This window comes from Quercus lobata, chromosome 8 (genome assembly GCF_001633185.2).
Source record: "Quercus lobata isolate SW786 chromosome 8, ValleyOak3.0 Primary Assembly, whole genome shotgun sequence".
Classification (NCBI taxonomy): Eukaryota; Viridiplantae; Streptophyta; class Magnoliopsida; order Fagales; family Fagaceae; genus Quercus; species Quercus lobata.
Window position 1 is genome coordinate 3,400,973 of NC_044911.1, and position 27,295 is coordinate 3,428,267.

A 27,295-nucleotide genomic window follows, 5' to 3' on the forward strand; every position below is an offset into this window, starting at 1 on the left:
AGTATTTTATGCTTTAAATTCTTATTTATAGATTTTTAAATCATATAATCAGTTTAAAAAATAAAATCTACTTTTAACAGTAAATATTATAATATGTTATAGTCTTATAGTGTTATACAATTTTTTTTTAAAATAAAATATGAATTAAGAAAATCAAGTTTCAAAATATTCAACAATATTATGGGTAAACATAAATATCATATAACAAAATAAGTATTATATGTAAGTCTTAATATATATAAAAAAGATTTCAAATGAAATTGTAATGTACTTTGCGCATTGCGCAGGACATCATCTAGTTTAGTATAAATATCAATATGATAACAACCATTGAATGCATAAACAAACATAATTCAATAACTAATCATACACGTGGTCAGTCTCTTGGAGTTGGACTAATGGTAAATGTGAAACCAAAAAAAAAAAAAAAAATAGTAACTGATATAAGTTTTTACTTTTAAAGTTTATGACTTCCTAACCAGTAACCATACACGTGGTCAGTCTATTGGAAATTAGAATTGGAGCAAGCACTAAAAGACTTCTTGGATTTGGAAATCTATAGAGCATTTATCAAACTATTGATCAAAAAGAGAGAAAAACTAAGAAAACATAGAAGGGCAAAAGAAAGATAGAGAGAACGAGGAAATAGTCACAGATATAGATATAAATCTATCGATTGTAACAGTGGTGTACTTTTTGTTGATGAAGAAGAAAAGTGCAGAGGAAAAAAACTTTATTGTGTTGTCAATGGAAAAGTAAGCCAAAGTCCTAAATTTTTTATTTTATTTTTAATGAATGAGAAAAAAATTTGAAAATTTTTTTTCTTATAAAATTAAATATTTTAAGAGTAGTACTATTGACTCAACAGTTTCACAATAAAACCTAGGTAACAAGTTGTTAAAGATAGGAAAAAAGTGATGTTAGTTGTGGGTCCTAATAAAAACTAATTTCAATCTGCCACTTAACCTTTATTATTAAATTATTGTAAAAGTAACATTAAAATGATCATATTCAAACTTATATTAACTGGGTTTAAACAAAATTTAGGGTCAAGGGGTTCAAAATTTTATTTGAGGGGCTCAAAAAATTATTAAAAATTATATATAAAATTATTAAAAATTATATATATAATTTGGCCAGGTCAGGGGGTTCATTTGAACCCCCTAGCCTTAAAGGTAATGCCTCCCCTGACTAAGATTAAGATCAATTTTTTATGTGATTAGCCAAATTTCATATTGCATGCATATAACAAAGCTAAGACAAATAAACTAAACTAATATGAAAGATGCAGAATAAGAAATGACAAACCACTCAAAAACACCAAGTATTTTCGAAGAGGAACCAAACCACCCAATGAAAAACTTCTCTGGCAACACCACCATCGAAATCTCCCCTAAATACATGAGCTCTCCAAGCTCTAGTTAACAACCGACTTCACCAAGCCCTTTCTCCAACTAATCCACCAGAGACACCATCATTGAATCACCAATCGAAGGCCACAAAACTTGTAAGATTTGGATTTCAACCTCCAATAGTTTCCATACCCTCATTTACCTCACAACACTCAATATTTGTTGAAGGAGAAGAAGGCTACAAATTTCTCCAAGTGTATGTCATTTGGGAGAGAAATAGAGAAGAGAAAATGTGCAGGAATTTTGGTTTAAGATTAAGGTTCTCTTTGTCTCAACAAGAAGGAAGAGATGGGATGAATGTGATGAACAAAACTCTTTCCACTCTCAAGGATGACTTCTGAGTGTTTTCCCACGTCCTTGGCATGCAGAATGTGTGTTCTTGGGTTATATGCAAAAGTTGGAAAAACAAGAACTTAACATTAAGGATACATAATGATAGAGATATGTTTTATTGATTAAAAACACTAGTTGCAGACCCACGCAATATGTGAGAATAGATAATTATTTTGTAATTATTGTATAATGTATAATTATTTTAAAATAATTTGTTGAAAATAATAATTCTCCCTAAAAATTAAACAATTTCTAAAATTATTTTCCATCTTTTTATCTCTACCAATATATCATTCTATCATTTTTGGTGTGTTTGATTAATATTATTCCCTTTTGAGGCAGTCTATATTTCTTCAAATTTATGTTATAGTGCGCTATTTTTTTTTATTTTACAACTAAAATTTTTAATTTTTAAATAAAATTTTCAAATTCCTCATTCTCATAAAGGAATTATCATGACAATCAAAACTCATAACAAAATTTCACTTGATATAGCTCAAATAATTGATAGGCACATTCAAATGCATTGTGTTTTGATAAAAATTCAAATTCCCACTTTCAAAATAACTAAATATTAACTCAAACAAAAATCAAACCAAAGATATAAGAGAGTGAAAGAGACTACTTGTGATTAGGAACTCAAAAACACTATACTAGAACGTATTAACCCAAAATAGAGTTGTAAGAAAGAATAAAAAAATCAAGAGAGAGAGAGAGAGAGAGAGAGAATATAATCACTTTTTCAGGAGAGAATGGGAGAGAAAAGAAAATTTATAGAAAACAAGATGAGAAGAAAAAGAGTAAAAATAATATATATATATATATATATATAAACACCAAATTATCCAAGTCATGTTATGTAATAGAATAACATTGTATTCTTATATATTATTTTTATAATGCAATAGGATAGCATCTAACAATCAAAGAAAAAAAAAAATAACAACTTAAAAACACAAAACTAAATCACATCAACCCAAATTAGAGTTCTAAAGAACATAAAAATTCATCATTCTAAAGTAGAGATTCAAGAAAAAAAAAAAAAAAAAAGACCATGAAAAATTGAAAAAAAAAATTTGAGAGAGAGAGAGAGAGATAACATTTTTTTGTTAGGAAAAAGTATGAATAGAATGGGAGAGATAATGACAAATTTATAGTAAGAAGATGGGAATAAGAATAGTTAAAATAAAATAGTGACATTAAGGTAGAGAGTAGTGAGGGAATGAAAAGGTAAAAGGGAGGAGGAAAGATTAAAGAAAGTGAAACAAAAAGTTGGGAAAGTAATAATAAGAAGAAGAGTTAAAATAAGAGAGAGGGTACGAAATAGGTGGATGATGTGGCACAATGAGAGAATAGCAACAATAAATGCTATGCTTTAGTTTTTAGATATACTAATCGCAGACCCACGCGTTGCGCATGATAATTTTTTAGATAAAATACTATTTTAGTCCCTAGACTTTATAAAGAGTTTTTTTTTTTTTTTTAAATAGTTTTATCATATTTTTCATAATCTTGTCTATAACATTTTTTACCATTATCATATATTTATTGGTTGATGATATGCATAACATGGTCATTAAATAAGAGGTAGAACTATTCATTAATTTTTTTTTTTTTTAAGTCATGGTGTATGAAGATTATGATTATATATATATATATATATAAATATAATTTCCCTAGTTAGAGTTTGATTAGTTTTAAGTTTAAATTTTGTATTATTATATTTAATTGTTGATTTTATTACACTATAAAGTTTTTAATGTCCTCTGTATAGCCATCTCTATTTTATTTCTTACTCCTCTTGGCCACCTTTTTATTTTTCAAATAATGGTTATTAATTGGCATTTGATTTCTTTTCTTTTTTTCTTCCTTCATTTATTCTTTATTACTTTGTATGTGCCATTGCTAGTTCTAAATTTTATGGTTATCAATAAGAAATAGAATTCATGGATGGCTTAAATAGTTATAGATGTAGTTATGTTAGTGGTATGCCAAAGGGTTTTTATTTTATTTTTCCTTCTAAATTTTCAAGGAAATATGAAAGGAATTTCTCTAGTTTGGTCTCAATCAATTAAGATATCTATAATATACTAACAGAAGTAATAATGAGCCATAATTTTTTTTTAATGTATGAAGTGGTTAGGTTAGTGGTATGTCAAAGGTTTTATAAAAAAAAATTTTAAAAATAATTCCAAGGAAATGTAAAAGGCCTTTTAAAAAAAAAAATTGTGACTTTTTGAATTGTAGAATTATGATTGTTTTAATTACTTTGTGTATAGCTTTCATTATTAAGTTATAAACATCTAAATTAAAGTAGATGAATATAAAAATACAAAATTATAAGTAAAGTTACAACCGCACAAGATAACTATGCATAGATAATTTTTTTTTAATTATTCATGAATCATTATTTCATTGTTTACTTATAAATATCTAAATTAATTTTTTTTCCAAAAAAAAAAAATCTAAATTAACTAAGATGAATGTTTAACCACTTGTAGATGTGTGTTTTTGGAAGATTAAAAGTATACACAATTGCTTTCGTTGGAACTATATAACTATGCAAATATTGTTGAAAGTAGTTCCATCATTTGCAAATTATCAAGTTTGGTGGCCTTACAAAATAGATATTTCATTTTGCAAAAAACTTTACATGAACTCCTCTTTTGTGACAACTTTTTTTTTCTTCTTTTTGCCGAAACAACTTAAGAATATTAAGACTTAAGTTAACACATGTGGTAGTTGTAAAACACGTCAATGATATGAAAAGTAGAAAGATTTAAATATTTTTAAAAAAATTTAGTAGATTGTAATATAAAACATTTTTCCTCAATATTTTATGTAACTTTTCCCATAAGATCAGTATTGTTGGCATCCTTTAAACATGATACATAATATTTTTGAGAAGAAGAAGAAGTATAGACGATGCTAACACATAATATAAAATTATTAAGTTTACATGATTTAAATTTGTGGCAAAAAAATTATTAGTGTATCTATGATAAAAGTTTTTATCTAAATGATATATTTGTTCATATTTTTTTAGACTTGATTCAAAAAGTTCATTCTCAATAGCCTTTTAAGTCTACAAATTGCTCAATCTATGGGCCTAGACACATTCAAAGGGTGCTATTTAAATTATAAATTATATGACCCTTTATCACACAAATATATTGATTCCCCCAATGTATGGTAAAGGAAGGCAAGTTTGGGTCTAGCCATTTTCTTGATTTGTGTTGCATAATTTAATAGTATAGAGGATGTGACTGGATTTAAATGTTGAATAAAATAAGATGAAAGGAAAAAAGAATAAAAATAAAATATATAGCAATAAAAATCAAATTATCCAAGTCATTCTATATAATATAATAACATTATATTATTATGTACTATATGTATAATGCAGTAGGGTAATATTTAATCAAAGAGAATATAAAAGATAACAACTTAAAACACAAAACTAAATTACATCAACCCAAAGTAGAATTCTAATTAACACAAAAATTCATCAACCTAAAGAATTGATGCAATAAAAATAACAAAATCAAACAAAAATGAAAATCAAATTGAGAGAAAGAGAGAGAGAGAAGTAACCTTTTTTGTGTGAGAAAACTATGCATAGAATGAAAAAGAAAATGTCAAATTTATAGTAAGATGTTGAGAATAAGAAGAGTCAAAATAAATGAAGACAAAAAGATAGAGGAAGAATGATATTAAGGTAAAAAGTAGTGGGGAGATGAAGAGGTAAAAGAGAGGGAGAGTTTTGGAAAATTAATAATAAAAATAATGGTTAAAGTATATTTTAGTTTTTAAGTAATGGAGTTTTTAAGTCACCTTAAATGAGAAAATGTTTAAAAAAATATATAAGAAAAATTGGAAACAAAAAATGATGACGTGGTTGCTAATGTGGCTCAACGTGAGCGTAGCAACATTAAATGCAACGCTTCAGCTTTTAGTAATATATAGATATAGACTAGTTGCAGACCCACGCGATATTTGAGAATAAATAATTATTTTGTATTGTAATATAATGTATTATTTTTTCTCTAAACTTTGTTGAAGACGTTAGGAAATTTAGACGCCAGTTGTTAGAATTAACAAGTTTTAAACCCAAGTTGTTAATTAGATTTATTATGAATAAACCTTGTTAAATTAACCTAACATCAATATCATTTCAATATCATGCAACAGAAATAAATAAATAAGACAAGATATGATGACCTAGGAAAACCAATGAAACAAACTAGTTTCACAGTAAAAAACCTGGGGGGAAACCTTCCCAAAAAGCAATCCATTATAGTAAAGAGAAGTTTTAAATCTAGTATAAAACTTTTGTCCTTAGACTCTACATTCCCCATAAATAAACTTATAGCAGAAACCTTCTACCGTTTTAGAAACTCTGAACTCTTTAATATATGAACACCTCCCTTTTTGCACGAATCCCAGTACATGACTAACCAAAGATGCACGGCTCCCAGTATGTGACTAATACACCAACTTGAAGAAGATGTTGGCTGTAAAGTTCTTCACTTCATTAACAATGAAGATCAAAAAGCACTTGGTTACAAAACCCTAAGGTGCAAAAGACGCAGTAGCTTCTTTTAGAGAAAATAAGGCATCGGTCACTTTTTGCATATGTTCTCCTTATATTCTTTTATGTGACGGCCTTTAAAATAAGTCTTATATATGTTTAGGGTTGTGAGAAAAGAAACCCTACACAAATACATAAGCATGGGCCGAAAATCAGATCTGGAAATCTGAATTTCGTAATTCTCAATAAATAGCTCGATAGATAGCTGTAGGGATAAAGGCCCAAAATCATGTGTTGGGATAAGGGCTCAATAGATAGCTATAGGGATAAGGGCCCAAACAGTAGTAAGTGTGTTAAGCTCAGAGTCCCATAAATAACATGCAGATGAAAAGGTTGGGACAGGTGGTCTGAGGAGGGGTGTCTCCTCGGATAAACGAAGCACAAATCGAATGCATATCCTATCACTCAAAGTGACCTTCCAAGAAACTCCACTGATAAGGGCGCACATTACGAACGCACTGGAAGAGTGGGAGCCAAGAAATATCTAAGAGAAAACTGCTGTCACCGCATTAAATGCTCTGTAGCTAACTTTCTGGCCACATTTATGTAGAAAAGACCCTTCAATAGTGCTACATTGGCTATCTCAACTCACAGAGGGTTAGAAAGGGTGTCCGATATGACAAACACTCAAGTAATGGCCTGGATAATCAACAAATGGAGGGCCAAGATCATTAGAAGGGAGATATATAATGTAAGGGACCCCTGACAAAGAGGGAGAGGGGAAATTAGAGAGAGAAATCTAAAGAGAAACATTGTAGCAGTCAGGAAACAATCATGTAATCATACTTAAGATAAATATACAAGAATTGATCCCCTCGGACCTGTTCGAGGACGACTTTCTTCAGTTGAAATCCATCTACTTTTCTATTCTTATCATTTGAATCCACTTTGTTTGCCATCTAACTCATTTTAGCCCAGTTTTCCAACTCACTTTTTATAAATTTATTATTTTGGGCTTTTTGGGCCCGAACCTATTCATTTTTTGGGCTTGGGATTCAAACTCGGTCCCTACAATAGCTATCTATCGAGACCTGTTGCGAGCTATCGAGGGGACAGAAAGTTGCTCGATCAATCGACCTAGCTATCGAAAAGTGTTGAGATTGCGATGAAAATCAGCTGAAGAGCTCGATAGATAAGCCATGTGTCGAGAGGTGTCAAGCAGCTATCGAGCTTTAAAAAATCAGCACTTCTTCACTTATTTCTTGGACAGATTTGTATAGCTTCAATACTAGACTTGAATTCTTATTCCTTGAAATATTAAATACATCCTAATTCTACTCAATTACAAGTAAAGTGCGTTTTATCAAAAGATTAGTCAATTATATAAATATTGACATATGTTCCTAACATTAAGTCATATATGTCCTAACAATCTCTCCCTTTGACAATCTGTGACAAAATCACAACAAACAAATGAACATATGAGAGAAGTCATAAATCACTCAACTCATACTCACTCGTTGAATATAATAAAATATATCCTAACACAAAATTTTTGAAAAACTTTTCAAGAAAAGAGTTTATGACAAGTAGACTTTGACAACCTGTATTTCTGAAACACTTTAAACAAAACTCATCAAGGCATCTTAGTGTGAAACAGAAATAATAGATTGCATACAAGTAATAAGAAACATGTATTTAAAGATAGAAAAGAAACAACACATGTAGAGATAGGTGAAGAAAACATACACAGCACATATATATATATATATATATATATCAAAGATAATCACAATATATGTAAACATGGTCACAAGACCGGTGTATAATAAGAAGAAGGTAAACACTCCCCCTAACAAGATGAAACACATCTCCCCCTTACAAAGGCATGTATTTCTCCCCCTAACATATAGAATCTTAAAAAGAAACCACATATTCTCCACAATCTCTCCCCCTTTTTGTCATGATTGACAAAAGGGTACAAGAAGCTAGAAAGCTTCATCCGAGAAATATAAAGATTATATAAGATGATCAAGGGGGTACAAAGAATCCATATAAATGCATGAATGTAATGAAACAGGATGCTACGGATGACAAGATAATAGAAAGATGCAAAACATGTGAAAAACAAATCTCTCAATAAGAAAAAATGTCATGCTCATAGATTCAAAAAAAACACACACACACACTAAACAAGTCTAACTAATTTTATATTTCAAAAACAAGTTAAGACAGTTTAGTGAGTATATATTAACACATGTATTCCTTGTGATGGCCAAATCACATTGTACTTGCACATGTATCAAGAGTAGCAAAGAATATTGCATGTTGTGTGTGAAAAATATCGCAAGATTGCATAAGTGTCTATATGTTATAATGATTTGAGATATGAGAAAATCACTTTAACTCACACACAATCATAACTGTTTAATGGGGACTATCACTTTCGAGGTACATCCTATAACTCTCACATCTCCTAGAATACATGCTTACAATCATATATAAAGCATTTTGATCTTTTTGCTTTTATTTTTCTTTGCATTTTTTTCATTTTAAGCAATTCATGCATGGGCATATAAGAGAAAGAAAAGAAATACCCAATGATGTTAAGCATTTGACATTCCAATTTTGCTATGCCGAAGCATACAAATGTCATTTCATGATTGGTGGGTAATAATGGTGAGATAGTTATTTATGTCTTTCTCTTAGGATTCTCTAATCATTCCCGTCAAAAAGAGTAATACGAGTGTTAAGTACAAGAAATTACTTAACTTACTCATCACAAATACGAGCCACAAAGCTCACTTGATTAGTTGTGCATAGAGATGCTCATCTAAGTTACAAAAGATACAAAGTTTAGAAAACTTTGTTTCAATGGTCACTCAATGTATACAAGTACCAATGTACACAAACACACACTGTTTTTTTTTTTTTTTTAATGATTTTTCCTTCTTTTTTTTTTTTTTTTTTGAAAAACAAAATAAAAACTAAACAACCAAACAAAAACAAACAAATAACATGAAAACATGAAAGAAAGATGCATATGCCTGAAGGCATGATAGAAAAATGCATATGCATGAAAGCATGATTTCAAAAGCAGATAAGAAATCAAGCAAAGAGTGTCCTACTTTAGATAGAAAGAATTAAAGTAGAGGACAAACAAAAAAGACAATTAAGTCTTAGGCTCCTTTCTCACCCACACAGCACGAGTTTTTGGCCGTGAAGATGAAAAGGCACGTGTCCTAGTATGTCTACTAAATGACATAGAAGAATTAAAATTCTCCTGAAATTGAGTTAAAAAGCTCAAGACTTTTAATAACTCTCCAAATAAAGGTGTAGGTCCTTGAGAGGAAATCTGTGACCGTTTGGACACTTGTTTTTGAGGATACAACTTAAAGCAATTAGGACGAATATGTCCAGAAACAACACAATGGTGACAAACAAGGTCTAACAAAGGATTTAGAATTAGTCAGATCAGTTTTGGATTTCATACCTTTATTACCTTCTCAGATTGTGGCACAAAGACAGTCCTAAGCCAGTCTTATCAGAACTATGCTTTTGAGCACTCAAGACCTCATCAAGCTTTACATTAGACATCCTTTCCATTTGAGTTCTAGCTTGACTAAGCTCAACCTCAAGATTCTTGACCTTCTCTTCTAATGAGGCGTTCTCCACAACAAGTGTCTCAACTAACCTTGTGGTCTCATCTAGTTTGACTAACAGATCAGCTTTTTCAGTTTTTACCTCATTAAGCTCTTTTCTACAAAGATGAGAAGCCTTTTCAGATTTTATAAATTCATTGCATAGCTTATCATAGGCTTCTTGAAGGGTTATCTTTTTGGGTACTTCATCATCAGAAGAATCCTCACTGTCACTAGCACTCTCCACGATCACCTTATCGGTTGAGGCGGCAAAGGCCATAACATGACTACATTCATCCACATACTCATTAGAAGAGTCATTCTCAATAGCACTCCAAGTAGCAACCAACCCTTTATCTTTTGACTCCTTGGTTTTTTCCTTCATAAGGTAGTTTGGGCACTCTATCCTTATATGACCAAAACATTTGCACTCATGGCATTGGATAAGGGGTTTCTCATTCTTGCCCTTCCTTGAGGATTTAGGTTTCCTAGGAGGTTTGCCCTTATTCTTTTTTCTAAACTGAAGAAGCTTGATAATCTTATCAGTTATGAAGGTTAGATCCTCATCCTCATCATCATCTTTGTCTTTAGAGTCCTCGATCTCTTCCTCTATACCCTTCAGAGCCAAGTTTTTACTCTTTCCACCTTTTCCCATTGAGCCTAATCCCATCTCATAGGTTTGAAGGTTCCCTACAAGCTCAGTCAAAGGAATTTGATCAATGTCCTTCACTTCTTCAATGACAATGATCTTGGCATGGAATCTTTCAAGTAAGGACCTAAGGATTTTTCTAACAATTTTGGATTCTGCTATAGATTCTCCAAAGTTGAAGGTAGAATTCACAATATCCTTGAGTTTAGCATAGAACTCATCAATGGTCTCATCCTCTTCCATCCTTATTTCTTCAAAACTACTAGTGAGTCTTTGAAACTTCACAGTCTTTACTGCCTTGGTACCTTCATAGGTGGTCTCAAGAATGGTCCATACTTCCTTGACAACTTTCGTGGATGATATTTTTTGAATTCCTCATTGGTCACCCCACAAAACAAAGCATTCAAGGCCCTACTGTTAAAATTTGCCACTATGATTGTTGCTTCATCCCAATTCCCCAGTGCTTCCTTTGGCTTAATCCAGCAAACTTCAACAGCTTGCCATACCTGTTCACATAAAGCCTGCAAAAAAACTGTCATACAAACTTTCCAGTACTCATAATTAGTTCCATCAAATAAAGGAGGAATTAAAAGAGATTGTCCACGATCCATGATAACAGGGGTCAAGGATCACACTTAGGAAATTAATCCAATCAGAGTGTACCCACTTTAATACCACTTGTTGGGAAATTTAGACCCCAGTTGTTAGAATTAACAAGTTTTAAACCCAAATTGTTAATTAGATTTATTATGAATAAACCTTGTTAAAGTAACCTAACATCAATATCATGCAGCGGAAAAAAAAGAAAAAAAAAAAAAAAGACAAGATATGATGATCCAAGAAAACCAATGAAACAAACTAGTTTCACAATAAAAAACTTGAGGGGAAATCTTCCTAAAAAGGAATCCACTATAATAAAGAGAAGTTTCAAATCTAGTACAAAACCTTTGTCCCTAAACTCTACATTCCCCGTAGATGAACTTATAGCAGAAACCTTCTATTGCTTCAGAACCTCTGAATTCTTCAATATATGAACGCCATCGTTTTTGCACGGATCCCAGTACATGACTAACCAAAGATGCATGGCTCCTAGTACGTGATTAACACACCAACTTGAAGAAGATGTTGGCTGCAAAGTTCTTCACTTCATCAATAATGAAGATCAATAAGCACTTGGTTACAAAATCCTAAGGCGCAAAAGACACAGTAGCTTCTTTCAGAGAGAATAAGGCATCGGTCACTTTTTACATGTGTTCTCCTTGTATTTTCTTATGTGACGGCCTTTAAAATAAGCCTTATATATGTTTAGGGTTGTGAGAAAAGAAATCGTACACAAATACATAAGCATGGGCCGAAAATCAGATCTAGAAATTTGAATTTCGTAATTCTCGATAGATACCTCGATAGATAGCTATCTGTCAAGACCTGTTGCGAGCCATCGAGAGGTGTCAAGAAGTTATCAAGGGGACAGAAAGTTGCTTGATCGATCGACCTAGTTGTCGAGAGGTGTCGAGATTGCGATAAAAATAACTTGAAGGGCTCGATAGATAAGCTAGGTGTCGAGTAGCTATTGAGCTTTAAAAAATCAGCACTTCTTCACTTGTTTCTTGGACAGATTTGCATGGCTTCAATACTAGACTTGAACTCTTATTCCTTGAAGTATTAGATACATCCTAGATCTATCCAATTACAAGTAAAGCGCGTTTTTTCAAAGGATTAGCCAATTACATAAATATTGACATGTGTTCCTAACATTGAATCATATATGTCCTAACAGAAGATAATTTGCTTTCCCTAAAAATGAAATAATTTTTATTTGGTCCAATTAGGTCTACTTTGATCCAATAAGGTCTACTCGGTCAATTTCGGTCCCCTTCAATCAATTTTAGACTAATTGAGCCTTAAATTGATTCTTTTTGTAGGTTTTCTTTTTAAGTTTAGCTCAAAAGTTTTCCTTTTTTTTTTCTTTTTTCTTTTTTTCATTTTTTGGTTGAAAATTATGAAATTTTATTAGATTTTGGCTAAACTCTTTAGTTTTGAGTTAAAAATATAAAGAAAAATACTAAAATAGACATTAGTTCACTTCGATCTAAAATATTCAAAAGTTTTATTCAGTCTACATTGGTTCTATTTGGTCCATTCTCTCTTATTCGGTCCAATTTGGTCCTATTTAGTTCATTATGTCCACTAAAGTTCTATTCAGTCCAATTCAGCCCATTCGGTCTAATTTGGTCCATTCAATACACATTAGCCCTATTCTTTCCACTTCGGTCTAATTCGGTCCATTTAGTCCACATTAGCTCTATTCAGTCCACATTGGTCTTATTTTTTCCACTTTGGTCCTATTCAGTCCATTATGTCTACTTTGGTTCTATTTGATCCTATTTAGTCCATTATGTTCACTTTGATCCACTTCAGTCCTATTTGGGCCAGTAAGTCCACTTTAGTCCTATTCGGTCCATTTTGTCGACTTTGGTTCTATTCGATCCATTCTGTCGACTTCAGTCCTATTCAATCCACATTGCTCCTATTCGGTCCATTTTGGTCCAATCTGACCACTTTGGTCTAATACAGTCCACTTCGGTCCTATTCAATCCAATTTGGTCCTGTTTGGTCCATTTTATCTACTTTGGTCCTATTCAGTCCATTTGTTCTTATTTGGTCCTATTCAGTCTACCTTGTTCCTATTTAGTCCTATTCTCTCCATTTGGTCCACATTGTTCCATTTGGTCCATTCAGATCACTTCAATTCATTTTAGTCCACTTCGATTTGTTTTTGTGCACTTACATAATGGGAAAAGACATGTTTGGGTTGAAAGCACCTATCTAAATTGAAATTTATTAAAACAAAAAAAAAATATCTCAAACTAGTAATATTTAAAATCTTATGCATAACATTTATTGTAGCAACGTTTTTGTTGAACCACATTTATGTAACATTTCAGTCCACTTCAATATTGTTAAATTTAAATGAAAGTCTTTCTAAATATAAAGGTTATGAATATACAAATGTAATCTTTAAGGTAATTATTCATTTTTTTTAACGTCATTACTTTTAAATGAATTGCATGAGGTTGATTATATATTTAAGCAAAATAAATAAATACATACATATGTATGTATGTATAATTTTTATTTAAATAAATTATTCATTCTTATAAAAGAGATAATCATGATAATCAAAACTCATATCAAACTTATACTAAATATGTATAATTTATTCTCTTAATATTATTGTAAAGAGAGAGAGAGAGAGAGAGAGAGAGAGAGAGAGAGAGAGAATTTGTGATGGGGAACTAAAAAATACAACATCAAAATGTATGAACCTAAAATAGGGTTTTAAAAATCACAATGATTCATCAATATAAAGTAGAGTTGCAAGAAAAAATAAAAAATCAAGAGAAAGAGAATAACCACTTTTTTCAAGAGAGACTGTGATAGAGAATAATAAGAAATTTGTAGAAAATAACATGAGAAGAAAAAAAGAGTAAAAAAAAAAAAATATATATATATATATATATAGTAATAAAAACCAAATTATCCAAGTCGTGTTATGTAATAAAATAACTTTATATTCTTATATACTATTGTAGGGGCGAGGGTCCAAGATCGAATATTGGGCCTTGGACTTTGTCCAAGGACATTGATAGGTCCGAGGAGGAGCAAATAGTTGTTAGGTGTTTACATTCAAAGTCTTAAAAGTGGGGAACAAATGAAAGGTTGTCCGAGAAGGAACTTCTCCTCGGATATGATGAATGTAGTTCACAATATGTACTCCAGCAATTAGTGTAATCCTCCAAGAAGCTCCAATGATAAGGACATGCCTCATGAACATACGAGAAGGAAGGAAACCTAAAAATATCTAAGGGAAAGTTGCCACCACCGTATTAAATGCATTGCAGCTACTTTTCTAGTCGCATTTATGTGGAGAAGACCTCTAAACAGTGTTATCTTGGCTACCACAATTCATTAGGGCCTAGTTCTTCAATCCACTCTCTACAAATTTATTGTATTGGGCTCATTGGGCCAACACTCCATACGTTTTGGGCTTGAATTGTAAATCGAGACCCTACAACTATCTTTATAATGCAATATGATGAAATCAAAGAAAATAAAAAAGTTAACAACTTAAAAACACAAAACTTAATCACGACAACCCAAAGTAAAGTTCCAAATAATACAAAAATTCATCAACCTAAAGTAGAGATGAAAGAAAAATATAAAATAAAATAAAAATCCACCAAAAATGAAGAAAGAAAATGAGTGAGAGAAAGAGAGAGAAGTAACCTTTTTGTGTGTGGAAAATGAGAGAGAGAAAGAGAAAGTTAGAAAAAGTATAACAATAAGTTGAGAAATTAATAGAGAAAAAAATTGAAAATAAGAGAAAGAATGTGGAAAATGGATGGATGATGTGGTCGTTGATGTGGCTTAACAAAAAGAGGGATATGGGTTCTAAGACATGTGAACAATAATAAATTCATATATGAACAATAATAAATATCATTCATGATATTCTAAGTTACAAATTAGTAACCAGTCTAATTTAGAGGTTTGGGGACTTCTTTGAAGAAGTCTATAACATATTGAATCCAGGGCCATTCAAAACTGAATGGTCTCGGATTCAATGGTGATCAAAACCGTGTTTCAACAAAATAAGTGTCCATAACATAACACGCATCATTTAAATAACATGTTACTAAATTCACTTTTAGATTTGTAAACATTTGAAATGGAGAAGATATTTTTACCTTGTATGTATTACTTTTACTTTCGAGAAAAGTTCCTTGATTTACCTATCAACTTAAAATGTATTCTCTCCTGTTATGTCTTGATTTTCATGTAGAACCTCAGTGCAAATTAGACTCAAATTTATGATCAATGTCTATCCTGGTGTGCTCTTTAAATAGTATTTCTGTTTTGTGACTGGCCCAGGCAGGTTTGAATTTGAGCGATCAAAAGATATAGTTGAATCACATTGTTGCAGGATTTACAATCTCAATATTCACAATCTGTACACGTTACTCTTCCTTAGATCAATTCCAAGGAAAAGTGCCAAATAGACTTATAAAAACCAGAATCATTTATGAATGCCAAATGTCTATTGGTTGATGGAGTTTTCTTTTTTTTTCTTTCTTTTTTTTTTGGGTGAGAAGAGTCTTTCAGTTTTTGAATTTTCAATATATATTGTAGAGTCAAAGGACTTGTCTTGGAGCAACAAACATTCAGGAAATATTAAATTTATATATCAATCTATTTTATGCATAACTCAAAACAACCTTTTCTTTTCATCAAGTCCGAATATAAACTGTGTATTGCCTATTAAATTAAGTTGATCATAATAAGTGCTGTCTTTAGAAACTTTTTCTAGGGTGGCCATTAAGAAAATTAAATTATACAAAATCTAATAAATAACTTAAATATATTGACATCACTAGAACAAAAACACATACACACATACAAATATAAGAAGTTTTACAATATTCTTATACGATTTTTCATATTTTAAAATCGTTGCATGATGGTGGTTTCATTATCAATATTGCAACTGTAAAACTAATGAGAGCAAAACTTCTGGTGCCCCTGAGGAAAACTTGCGGCCACAATATTTCTCTTGGTATCGTTTTAGGAAAAAAAAAAGGTGAAATTATGAATTATTTTTATGAAGTAGGATGAATGAGTTAAGAATTTGAATGATTAGGGTTTTTTTATTTAAATATTTTGTTCATTTATTGTTATTTGGCCTAATCTTGTTGTTTGGGTTGATTTTTATTGTTTTTTTTTTAATTTTTTTTATAGGTTTGAGGGGTTAAGGATTACATTGGAAGGAGGGGGTAAGATTATTTTTAAAGTAATGCTATGGACACAACAAAAAGCCACAATAATTTCACAACATTTCAAAATTAGTACGCCACATCATTTTCAGGACAAGGTATTGAGAAATCTATGTGCATTATTTTCAGACAAGGTTGTCATGCTAATTTGCTACTTTTAAAATATTTTCTGATGAGTTTACTTCAGATGTGCTTTAAGTGGTTCTGGAATGGTTGCAATGCATGATCTGAAGGAGCTAATTGCATATGGTGCTCTTCCTATCTGGTAATATGGGTTGAATGCATGAAATTGTCAGTTTGCAAGAAATTTGGTAGTGTTGTGATGCAATACAATCATGTCTAAATTTATTTTGCATTTCTAGACATTATCTTATTGGCTTCTTTTTTAAAGATGGTTTTTTTGCATAGAGAGATTACTGATAGTGGTTCCATCCTTCCACTTGTAGAACAATAAACAAATTCAATAATTTATATATTAAAAAAAAAATTATTATTCTTTCATATAACAAGCTGCTTCAGATTAATGCAAACTTGCAAACCAATCTTGGAAATTGAAAAAATAAATATTTAATTACCAAAAATACTTGCATCTTTACAATGACTTATCCCAACATGTAGAAATATATATCAAATTGGTGAACTAGAACTTCAACAGGCATTGGAGGACATTCAATGACACATGAGCACAAGACATAAACCTTAATCATCTCAAAAAACAGGGCACCCCTTTTTCACAATCCCAGGAGCTGTGGGGCATGAAGCCAATGGACAATGATCCATGTCCAGCCCCCACCACTCTGGACCAATTACATTATTGGATTGAAGAGTGAAGAAAAGCATGATACCCAAAAAGGCAACCCCAGCATCTAAAGCAGCAGATAGGACATAGGTATGTCTAGCCCACCATGCCTTAAATTTTCTGTAAATATAGAAATTGAAGAAAATTCCGACAGCTCCCCAAGCCCAATAGTTCACTGCTTTAGTTGGTGGCATGCTACTTGTAGCTCCAATGATGATAGGCATGTTTATAAGTCTAAGCCACTTGATGTTGGGGTACTTGCGTGAGAGAAACCAGCCAGGGATAGGAGCTAAGAAGCCAAGAAGGAAGAACCAGTTCATCTCTTTGTAGACACCATATTTTGTGAACATTCTGAGTGGACCTATGACTCCCCAAATAATGGAAGCATTGTAGAAGACATCATCCCCAGGGCATGTCCAAGGACTCCCCTCAGGCAGTAATAACGGATCACATATGTCCTTTATGCTTGAGAGAAGCCACCATGCCGTGGCAAAGTAGGTACTTGAAGCAACTAGTGTTCCAACTAACTGAGAATGTAAATTAACAACTAGTGTCATTATATCGAAATAGTATACAAAATTTCATATAATTTTTACTGGTATTAATTCACTTGCCTGCACAATGAACATGGACCTAGGGGGGATTTTCATATAGTGGCCTAATTTGAAGTCATTAACAAAGTAGAGTGCTTGTGACATGCTAATGTAGCCATAGGTCTTGAAAGCCACATTAGCGAGGGGCTTCCCTGGATAAATATACCCAATCACCAATTCTGTGATCACGTTTAGCCCTGGTTGCTGCAATTAACAATAACACATCATATTGAGAATTGTAGTATGTAAAAATTAGATGCAAAATAATGTAGAAGGTAATTAACTCATTCGAATGAATGTTTGTTGTCTTTTATCAATGAAATACAAGGATGGTTAGGCTTATTCATACCGTATTCGTTGTGGCTTGAATTATTCCAATGGGTAAAGTAAAAAACAGCGCAATGCCACAAGCCATTAATAGTCCCCACCATGGGAGTTGCAGCTGTTTGTCAAAACCTTCACAAGCAAACATGGCAAGAGCCACCATTAAAACTAAAATGGTACAAAACCACCACTGAGGGACTTGTCTATAGTTCTTCTTCATCAACCTCGCGTGCACATCGGTATAATTATCTTTTGCTGCACTTGCTGTCTGTTTCCAGAGTGTCCAGATTGTTCTGCTCAATGTTTTTACCCAAATGGAGAAAATCATGAAAACGCTTTTAACTAAAAAGAACTTTTCCAAGAGAATAGAATAGAAGATTTTAAGAAGCTTACTTTCCATTAAAGAGGGCAACATGAGTAAGAGTAGCTGTTAGAGTAGCAAAGCTCAAACCATAAGTGAAAGCAAAGAACACACTTAGATAAAGTTTGCTGTAACTGTCATAAGCTGCATGATTAATATCAAATGCTTTCTCATTCAGAATTCTGGATATGTTGTAGGGTTGTCCAGTGTGATCAAAAGTGTGGGAAGAAAAGATAGGAAACTTCTTGGCATCATATGCATTACTCCAATAAGCAATCGGGATAACGACATAGACAAACAACATAAACCCCACTAAAATATTGATGATGGCAAACCCAGGTGTGGCTAAGGGGGTGCCCAAAAAGCTAGCTATAGTGGACCAGTCAAGGCCAAATGAGCCTAGTCCAAGGCCACTGATACCTCCACCTATTTGTTGGGCTGTGACTGATTCCTTCCAAATCAAACAAGCAAGGGAGATAGCTGATATTGAAGGGAAAAAATAGCTTGGAACAATGTAATAAGCAAAGCTTGCTGCGAAAATCATGAAGAAGAATTGTATCCTTGTAAGTCCTCCTTTAGGTCTGTTTTCTTTTTCATGCAATGCCCTGCATTTCAAATATTACTTTGTCCATTACAAGGAAGACCAATCTGTCAATTAAACATTGAACTAATTCTTCTTCTAAAATAAGCAATCTCAGTATAAAAAAAGGATGGTGTACCTGAATAGAGAGACTTGGACCAGGTTTGCAGGCCACCACATATAAGGTGAGTCAACAAGATATTTCCTGAACAGTCCAGCCCATCCATAACCAAGCATCTGAAAAGTTCACGTGAAAAACGGTTATGTAGTAGGAATAACACTCTAAGAAGCATTTTGTGTAATACATTGATGGCAGGACACTTATTTTATTCACATTAGAGCAGCTTGTATTCTCCAAAACTAATGAGGGGTAAGTCTGTCTGTCAATTATCTATCCTAGACCCTGAAAAATTGGAGCTTTGTGCACTGGTACAACCTTTTACTAGTGGCTTAATTCTTAACGTGAACAAACAAGTTCTTGTATCATACATTCTTTATGTGAGAAACGGGATCAGTTGGTTATAGCCATAATGCCATTAAAATGAAACCAGAATCCAAATATACCTGAGTAGTTAGTGATAGTATATAGGCTGCTGCACCAGAGATACTCCTGTGGTAGAAAGCCTTGACTCCAGTAACAATATGAAGTGCATACACCCCACCAGCCCCAGAATTAGCAAAAATGGTGATCAAAACATGTTCCTTCAAATTGAATGGCCCTGGATTCAAGGAGAAGGACCAGTTTATGAGTGGGACTCGAATTGGCTTTGATGGAAGATATGCAGCCATTAGCTTCCCTAGTGGGAGCACAAGGATTTGTATTATGACTGGCGTAATTGACAGCTGATTTTGGCGGTACGCGAAAAATTGGTTTACAAAAGAAAGAACAACACATGATATCAATCCAAGAACCCATGTTCGAAATGTCAATGTTGGCTGTGTTGGGTCATCTGTTGGAGGAACTGTAAGTCTAACTTGTTCAATTGGGCTATCATTGTCTTCATCCCCTGCTTATATAGAATGACCACATTATCAAAAGTCAAATGCAAAAAATTTGAAAGAAAAAAAAAAATTATTTCTTTAAAAATTTATTTCTGAAATTATTAAGATGAATATAATTGAATGAAAGTAAAAAAATAAATTTAAAAAAAAATCAATTAAGTGCCTCTGTTATCATGGATTTAAACAAAATTTTGTGTCAACTATAATAATATTTCAGAGCTATGTTTCTCATAGAATGTTGAGAAACAATTAATACCAGATTAAAAAATGAGCTATTGTGATGAAGAAAGTAATTCTTCTCTATCGTACACGAATGACAAACAAAACATGTAGTAGACAAGGTTACGCAACAAATAATATTAATAATAATACTCATTATAAGAAAAACATGCTCTGTGCTAAAGCTGATGTCATGCATACCCAACATACATGCAATTTTCATCGATCATAGCAAAAAAGAAACGGGTGGTGAATTATGAAACCAGGGTAAACTATGATTCCCATGAAGTAGAACTTCACAACATATCCAAGAGAAACGTAATTTACATCAACTGAAACAATACATGCTCTGTAATGAGGTTGATTTCATGCATGCATACTCAGCCATACATGTAGCATTCATGAATCATGACATAAAATGCGACGAATCGTGAATTATGAAACTCTATTTTCTGTGTGTTTGTGTTAGAGAGAGAGAGAGAGAGAGAGAGAGAGAGAGAGGGAGTTACCAGTCATGTTAGTATTGGATTGAGTCTTCTCAAGTGACATTGCTTTAGGGTCTCCATTTTCATCGTAACTTGTCATGGCTCTCACAAAGCTTCTCCTTGGACACACTTTCAAACTCACACAGCACTTTATATATACATACACCACCCTTGTGTTCTTAAAGTCTCACACAATCTTGTAATGTTATTACACACTGTAAACAGGATATTAAAACAAAATAAAAGTTGTTCTTAAAATTTTTATGTGAATAATGAGATTTTAAAGCCAAAAGTTTGCGTTTATGATGTAAAAACAAACAAACAAACAAACAAACTTTATGTTTGAAAGGCGGTCTTTTGGAGAAACAAGGAAACTACATTACCACACAGTTCATAACTAAGCTGGCTCGCTAAAGAAAGACCATTTATTTCATTAAGAATCATTCATTAATCTTGCATGCATTTCAATATATGTTCATGCTTAACAGAATCCAGAATATAGTTAGCATACCAAGAAGGAAAAAAGTAAGTAATCTTTATTGGTACATTTAGTGGAGATTATAACAAGAATAGTAATTTTTATTACTGAAAATAAAAGATATTGTAATGGAATAACTAAACTTTTTTTTTTTCTTTAATAGTTATGAAATAACTAAACCTATTCATAGGTTTGGTTGTAATTTGTAATATTAGAATAAAACTAATGATCTATATTTAGGAAGTATCTTACTTATATTCCTAAAAAAAAAAAAAATTGAGAGAGAGGGAGGTTATTTTTTTATGATTTTTTATTTTTATAATTTTTAACTTCAAATATTTAAAAACTTATTAATTTTAGAAATTATTACATCCATTAAGAAATAACTATTACAAGTTTACAACTCTTTAAAAAGGAATAGTTATACCACCGTGCACTCTTGGTGTGTTGATTATTCCACAAGTATAAGTGTTTGTGGGCTGTGGGGGGTAAGAGTTGGAAGTTCAAGTCTCTAAGAGAGAGTTTCACACATATATATACTTAAATTAGACTAGAATAGAATTTCTATCTTGTATAAAAAAAAAATAAAAAATAAAAAATAAAAAAAAAAGGAATAGTTATTATTTCGTATAAAAGCCCCCTCGGATTATGCAAAATTGCAAACCAATCTTATAAAAAAAAATTTCAAAAAAAAAAAAACCTTATTTAATTAAAAAAAAGAATTGCATCTTTTTACAATGCCTTATTGGCCCAACATGAAGAAACATATATCAAATTAATGAATTCTACAACTTCATCTCCCAACTTCATCAGGCATTGGAGGACCTTGAATGTCACATGTGCCCAAGACATAAACCTTAAGCATCTCAAAAGGCAGGGCACCCCTCAATTTTAACCCCAGGAGCTGTGGGGCATGAAGCCAATGGACAATGGTCATCACTGGCCAGACCCCACCACTCTGGACCAATTATATTCTTGGATTGAAGTGTGAAGAAAAGTAGAACACCCAAAAAGGCAACCCCAGCGTCTAAAGCAGCAGATAAGACATAGGTATGTCTAGCCCACCATGCCTTAAACTTTCTGTAAACATAGAAGTTGAAGAAAATTCCAACAGCTCCCCAAGCCCAATAGTTCACTGCTCTAGTTGGTGGCATGTTACTTGTAGCTCCAATGATAATAGGCATGTGTATAAGTCTAAGCCACTTGATGTTGGGGTACTTGCGTGAGAGAAACCAGCCAGGGATAGGAGCTAAGAAGCCAAGAAGGAAGAACCAGTTCATCTCTTTGTAGACACCATATTTTGTGAACATTCTGAGTGGACCTATGACTCCCCAAATAATGGAAGCATTGTAGAAGACATCATCCCCAGGGCATGTCCAAGGACTCCCCTCGGGCAACAATGAAGTATCACATATGTCCTTTATATTTGTGAGAAGCCACCATGCCGTGGCAAAGTAGGTACTTGAAGCAACTATTGTTCCAAATAACTGAGAATATAAATTAACAACACGTGTATCATAATATGAAAATATTCAACAAAAATTCATATAAATTTTACTGGTACTAATTCACTTGCCTGCACAATGAACATGGATCTTGGTGGGATTTTCATATAGTGGCCTAATTTGAAGTCATTAACAAAGGAGAGTGCTTGTACCATGCTAATGTAGCCATAGGTCTTGAAAGCCACATTAGCGAGGGGCTTTCCTGGATAAATGTAACCAATAACCAATTCTGTGATCACGTTTAGACCTGGTTGCTGCAATTAACACATATTATTGAGAATTGCAGTCTTCATAAAATTGATGCAAACTAATGCACAATGTAATTAACTCTTTCAAATGAATGTGTGGTGTCCTTTCAACAATTAAATACAAGGATGGTTACAGGCTTATTCATACCGCATTCGTTGTGGCTTGAATTATTCCAATGGGTAAAGTAAAAAACAGTGCAATGCCACAAGCCAGTAATAGTCCCCACCATGGGAGTTGCAGCTGTTTGTCAAAACCTTCACAAGCAACCATGGCAAGAGCAACCATTAAAACTAAGATTGTATAAAACCACCACTGAGGGACTTGTTTATAGTTCTTCTTCATCAACCTTGTATGCACATCCGAATAATGATCTTTTGTTGCTCTAGCTGTCTGTTTCCAGAGTGTCCAGATTGTTCTGCTCAATGTTTTTACCAAATAAAGAAAATCATGAAAAGGCTTTTAACTAAAAAGAACTTTTGCAAAACAATAGAATAGAAGATGTTAAGAAGCAGCTTACTTTCCATTAAAGAGGGCAACATGAGTAATGGTAGCTGTTAGAGTAGCAAAGCTCAAACCATAAGTTAAGGCAAAGAACACACTTAGATAAAGTTTGCTGTAACTGTCATAAGCTGCAAGATTAATATCAAATGCTTTCTCATTCAGAATTCTGGATATGTTATAGCGCTGTCCAGTGTGATCAAAAGTGTGGGAAGAAAAGATAGGAAACTTCTTGGCATCATATGCATTACTCCAATAAGCAATCGGGATAATGACATAGACAATCAACATAAACCCCACTAAAATATTGATGATAGCAAACCCAGGTGTGGCTAAAGGGGTGCCCAAAAAGCCGGCTACAGTGGACCAGTCAAGGCCAAATGAGCCTAGTCCAAGGCCCTTGATCCCTCCACCAATCTGTTGGGCTGTGACTGAGTCCTTCCAAATCCAACAAACAAAGGAGAGAGCTGATATTGAAGGGAAAAGATAGCTTGGGACAATGTAATAAGAAAAGCTTGCTACAAAAACCATAAAGAAGAATTGTAGCCTTGTATGTCCTCCTTTAGGTCTCTTTTCTTTTTCATGCAATGCCCTGCATTTCACATATTACTTGGATTATTACAAAGAAGACCGACTTGTCAATTAAACATTGCACTAATTCTTCTTCAAACAGAAGCAATCTCTGTATAAAAAATAAAAAAGATGGCTGTACCTGAATAGAGAGACTTGGACCAGGTTTGCAGGCCACCACATATAAGGTGAGTCAACAAGATATTTTCTGAAAAGTCCAGCCCATCCATATCCAAGCATCTGAAATGTTCATATACAAAACAGTGATGTAGTAGGAATAAAATTCTAGGAAGCAATTTATTTAATAAATTGATGGCATGGCATTTTTTTTCGCACTTGAGTAGCTTATATTCTCCAAAACAAATGGGGTAAGGCTGTCTATCAATTATCTATCCTAGACCACAAAAAATTGGAACTTTGTGCACCGAGTACTAGTAGCGAAGCCAGGATTTCATTTTATGGGAGCAAGATTAAAAGTCAACATTAAAAGCACAATTAATCTATAAAATAATCAATTCATATTACTAATAATCAATGGGAGAAATTAATCTAAATACATAAAATTTAGATTTTTAAATTTGATTCCTTCAAATAAATTGAGAAAATAAATCAATCTAAAAGTATTAAGAGTAAACCTACAAAGTTGCTAGGAATCTTTTAACTCTTGTAACTCAATTGGCACCTCTTAGTATTTCTAACAAAGAGATTCAAAGTTCAAAATTTCAAATCTCCTTACCCCTAACCATCTAATTATCAAAAATATAAAAATAAAAATTCCACAAAGTAGTATACATGTCTAACCACCATGATAGCTTTTAAAAAATATGTAAAAATCAACATTCCTTTTTCTATTCTTCTAAAAATGTAGATTTGGGGTTTATAATTTTTGTGCTATACAAGGATATATATATATATATATATATGTATGTATGTATGTATTTTTAATTTTTTTTTTTTAAATATGTAACCCACTGATTGAATTGCCCTAAATAAATTTAAAAAAGAATACAAGAATTTACTTTTTTTTTTTTTTTTTTGGATAGGAGACTCATTAAATTCATTCCAACATAAATATAGCAGGTACGGAGTACTAGGCCTGCACTTATCTTCTAACATATTTACTATTTGAGTTAACAGCACAACAAACATCTGCTTCCAGTATGAGAGCTACTTAAGATTTAAGAATAGTGAATTGGGCAAAAAAGTGATATGGTTTGGTGTGAGGAAATTTCTTTTCCTTTTTCTTCCATGTCTGGGTCTGTTTCTATAAGTTGGGAGTGCTTTTTCTGTTTTTTTGCTAAGTCAGGGGGGTCAAACTAGTTATCAGGTTCAGAGAGTAGAGTATCTATAGTATCTATAGGGATTTTTTTAGAGGAGTCAGGGGGAGCAGTTGGTGAGTTTGATTAGGTACAACTTTTGACTAGAGTGGCCTATATTCTTAATGTGAACAAAGAAGTTCTTGCATGATACAGTCTTCATGTGAAAAGCAGGATCAGTTGGCTATAGCCATAATTCCATTAAAATGAAAACAAGAATCCAAATATACCTGAGTAGTTAGTGATAATATAAAGGCTGCTACACCAGAGATATTCCTGTGGTAGAAAGCCTTGACACCAGTAACAATATGAAGTGCATAGACTCCCCCAGCCCCAGAACTAGCGAAAATGGTGATCAAAACATGTTCCTTCATGTTGAATGGCCCTGGATTCAAGGAGAAGGACCAGTTTGTGAGCGGGACTCGAATTGGCTTTGATGGAAGATATGCAGCCATTAGCTTCCCTAGTGGGAGTACAAGGATTTGTGCTGAGACTGACGAAATTGACAGCTGATTTTGGCGGTACGCGAAAAATTGGTTCGCAAAAGCAAGAAAAACACACGATATCAATCCAAGAACCCATGTTCTAAATGTCAATGCCGGCTGTGTTGGGTCATCAGTTGGAGGAACTGTAAGCCTAACTTGTTCAATTGGGCAATCATTGTCTTCATCCCCTGCTTATATAAAATGACCCCATTATTAAAATAAAATAAAAAAAGTAAAAGAAAAAGATTTAGAAGAAAAAAAAACATCTTTCACAAGAAATTTCTTTCTGAAATTATTAAGATGGATTGAATAAGTGCCCCTATCATCATGGATTTAAACGATATTTTGTGTAAACTTAATAGTAATATTTTAGTGCTATGTTTCTCATAATAATTGAATATACGAGAACCAGATTAGATACTGAGCTATCGTGACAAAGAAAGTAATTCTTCTGAATATATTATGTATAGCACACGAATGAGTAAATACATCATAAAAAACAAACAAAATATGTAGTAGATAAGATTACAAAACAAAACTAATAAATAAATAAATTATTAAAATACTCACCAATTAGAAGAAAAACATGTTCTGTAGCAAAGTTAGTCATACATACCCAACATACATGCAACTTTCATCAATCATCACAAAAATTAATAAATATAGGTGATGAATCATGAAACCAGGGTAAACTATGATTTCCATGAGTAGAATTACACAACAAAATCCAAAAGAAAAGAATTTTACATCTATTGCAACAAAACATGATCTGTAATGAGGTCAATTTCATGCATGCATACCCAGCATACATATTGCATTCATGAATCACAACATAAAATTTGTTGAATCATGAACTATGAAACTCTATTTTCTGTGTGTGTGTGTGTGTGTGTGTGAGAGAGAGAGAGAGAGAGAGAGAGAGTTACCAGTCTTGTCAGTATTGGATTCAAGCTTCTCAAGTGACAATGCTTGAGGGTCTCCATGCTCATAGTAACCTGTCATTTCCTCTCACTCAGCTTCTCCTTTTACACAACGCTTTATATATATATATACACTACCCTTGTCTTCTTTAAGTCTCACACAATCTTGTAATGTTATTACAGTGTAAAGAAGATATTAAAACAAAATAAAATTCTTCTTTAAATTATTAAGTGAATAATGCAATTTTAAAGCCTGAAATTTGCATTTGTGGTGGAAAAAAATAAAAATAAAAAGATATATATATATATATATATATATTTGGAAAGGCAGTCTGTTGTAGAAACAAGGAAACTACATTAATACACAGTAGCATTCATTGAGAATCATTAATGAATCTGGATATACTTTCTGAGTCATCGTGAACATTGCATGCATTTCAATATATATATGTTCATGCTTGACAGAGTCCTGATACAGTTACCATACCAAGAAGGAAAAAAAAGCGAGGAAAAC

The 27,295-nt window shown here is 32.5% G+C and overlaps 2 protein-coding genes across 2 annotated transcripts; both read right to left on the reverse strand.

Annotated features, from left to right (window-relative positions):
* Positions 1 to 17,105: 17,105 nt before the first annotated feature.
* LOC115956115 (oligopeptide transporter 1-like) lies at positions 17,106 to 20,860 on the reverse strand. The gene is made up of 7 exons (XM_031074590.1): positions 20,785 to 20,860; positions 19,619 to 20,061; positions 19,194 to 19,291; positions 18,507 to 19,079; positions 18,139 to 18,406; positions 17,811 to 17,993; positions 17,106 to 17,723 (listed from the first exon to the last, which is right to left on the reverse strand). Exons 1-7 carry the CDS (start codon positions 20,858 to 20,860, stop codon positions 17,106 to 17,108), a joined length of 2,259 nt encoding a protein of 752 aa, XP_030930450.1.
* Positions 20,861 to 21,947: 1,087 nt separating this feature from the next.
* LOC115955213 (oligopeptide transporter 1-like) lies at positions 21,948 to 26,960 on the reverse strand. Its single transcript, XM_031073279.1, has 7 exons — positions 26,788 to 26,960; positions 25,607 to 26,049; positions 24,203 to 24,300; positions 23,510 to 24,082; positions 23,140 to 23,407; positions 22,815 to 22,997; positions 21,948 to 22,725 (listed from the first exon to the last, which is right to left on the reverse strand). The coding sequence occupies exons 1-7, from the start codon at positions 26,861 to 26,863 to the stop codon at positions 22,105 to 22,107; spliced, it is 2,262 nt and encodes a 753-aa protein (XP_030929139.1). The 5' UTR covers positions 26,864 to 26,960; the 3' UTR covers positions 21,948 to 22,104.
* Between the last annotated feature and the right edge of the window lie 335 nt (positions 26,961 to 27,295).

Coding starts and splice junctions, on each gene's coding strand:
- LOC115956115 (XM_031074590.1), bottom strand. CDS start 20,860: ATGACAAGTTACGATGAAAATGGAGACCCTAAAGCAATGTCACTTGAG. Junction 20,062..20,784: donor ATCCAATACTAACATGACTG/GTAACTCCCTCT, acceptor CTATATAAGCAG/GGGATGAAGACAATGATAGC. Junction 17,724..17,810: donor GGTCCATGTTCATTGTGCAG/GCAAGTGAATTA, acceptor TTACATTCTCAG/TTAGTTGGAACACTAGTTGC.
- LOC115955213 (XM_031073279.1), bottom strand. CDS start 26,863: ATGACAGGTTACTATGAGCATGGAGACCCTCAAGCATTGTCACTTGAG. Junction 26,050..26,787: donor ATCCAATACTGACAAGACTG/GTAACTCTCTCT, acceptor TTATATAAGCAG/GGGATGAAGACAATGATTGC. Junction 22,998..23,139: donor TTCAAGCCACAACGAATGCG/GTATGAATAAGC, acceptor TGTTAATTGCAG/CAACCAGGTCTAAACGTGAT.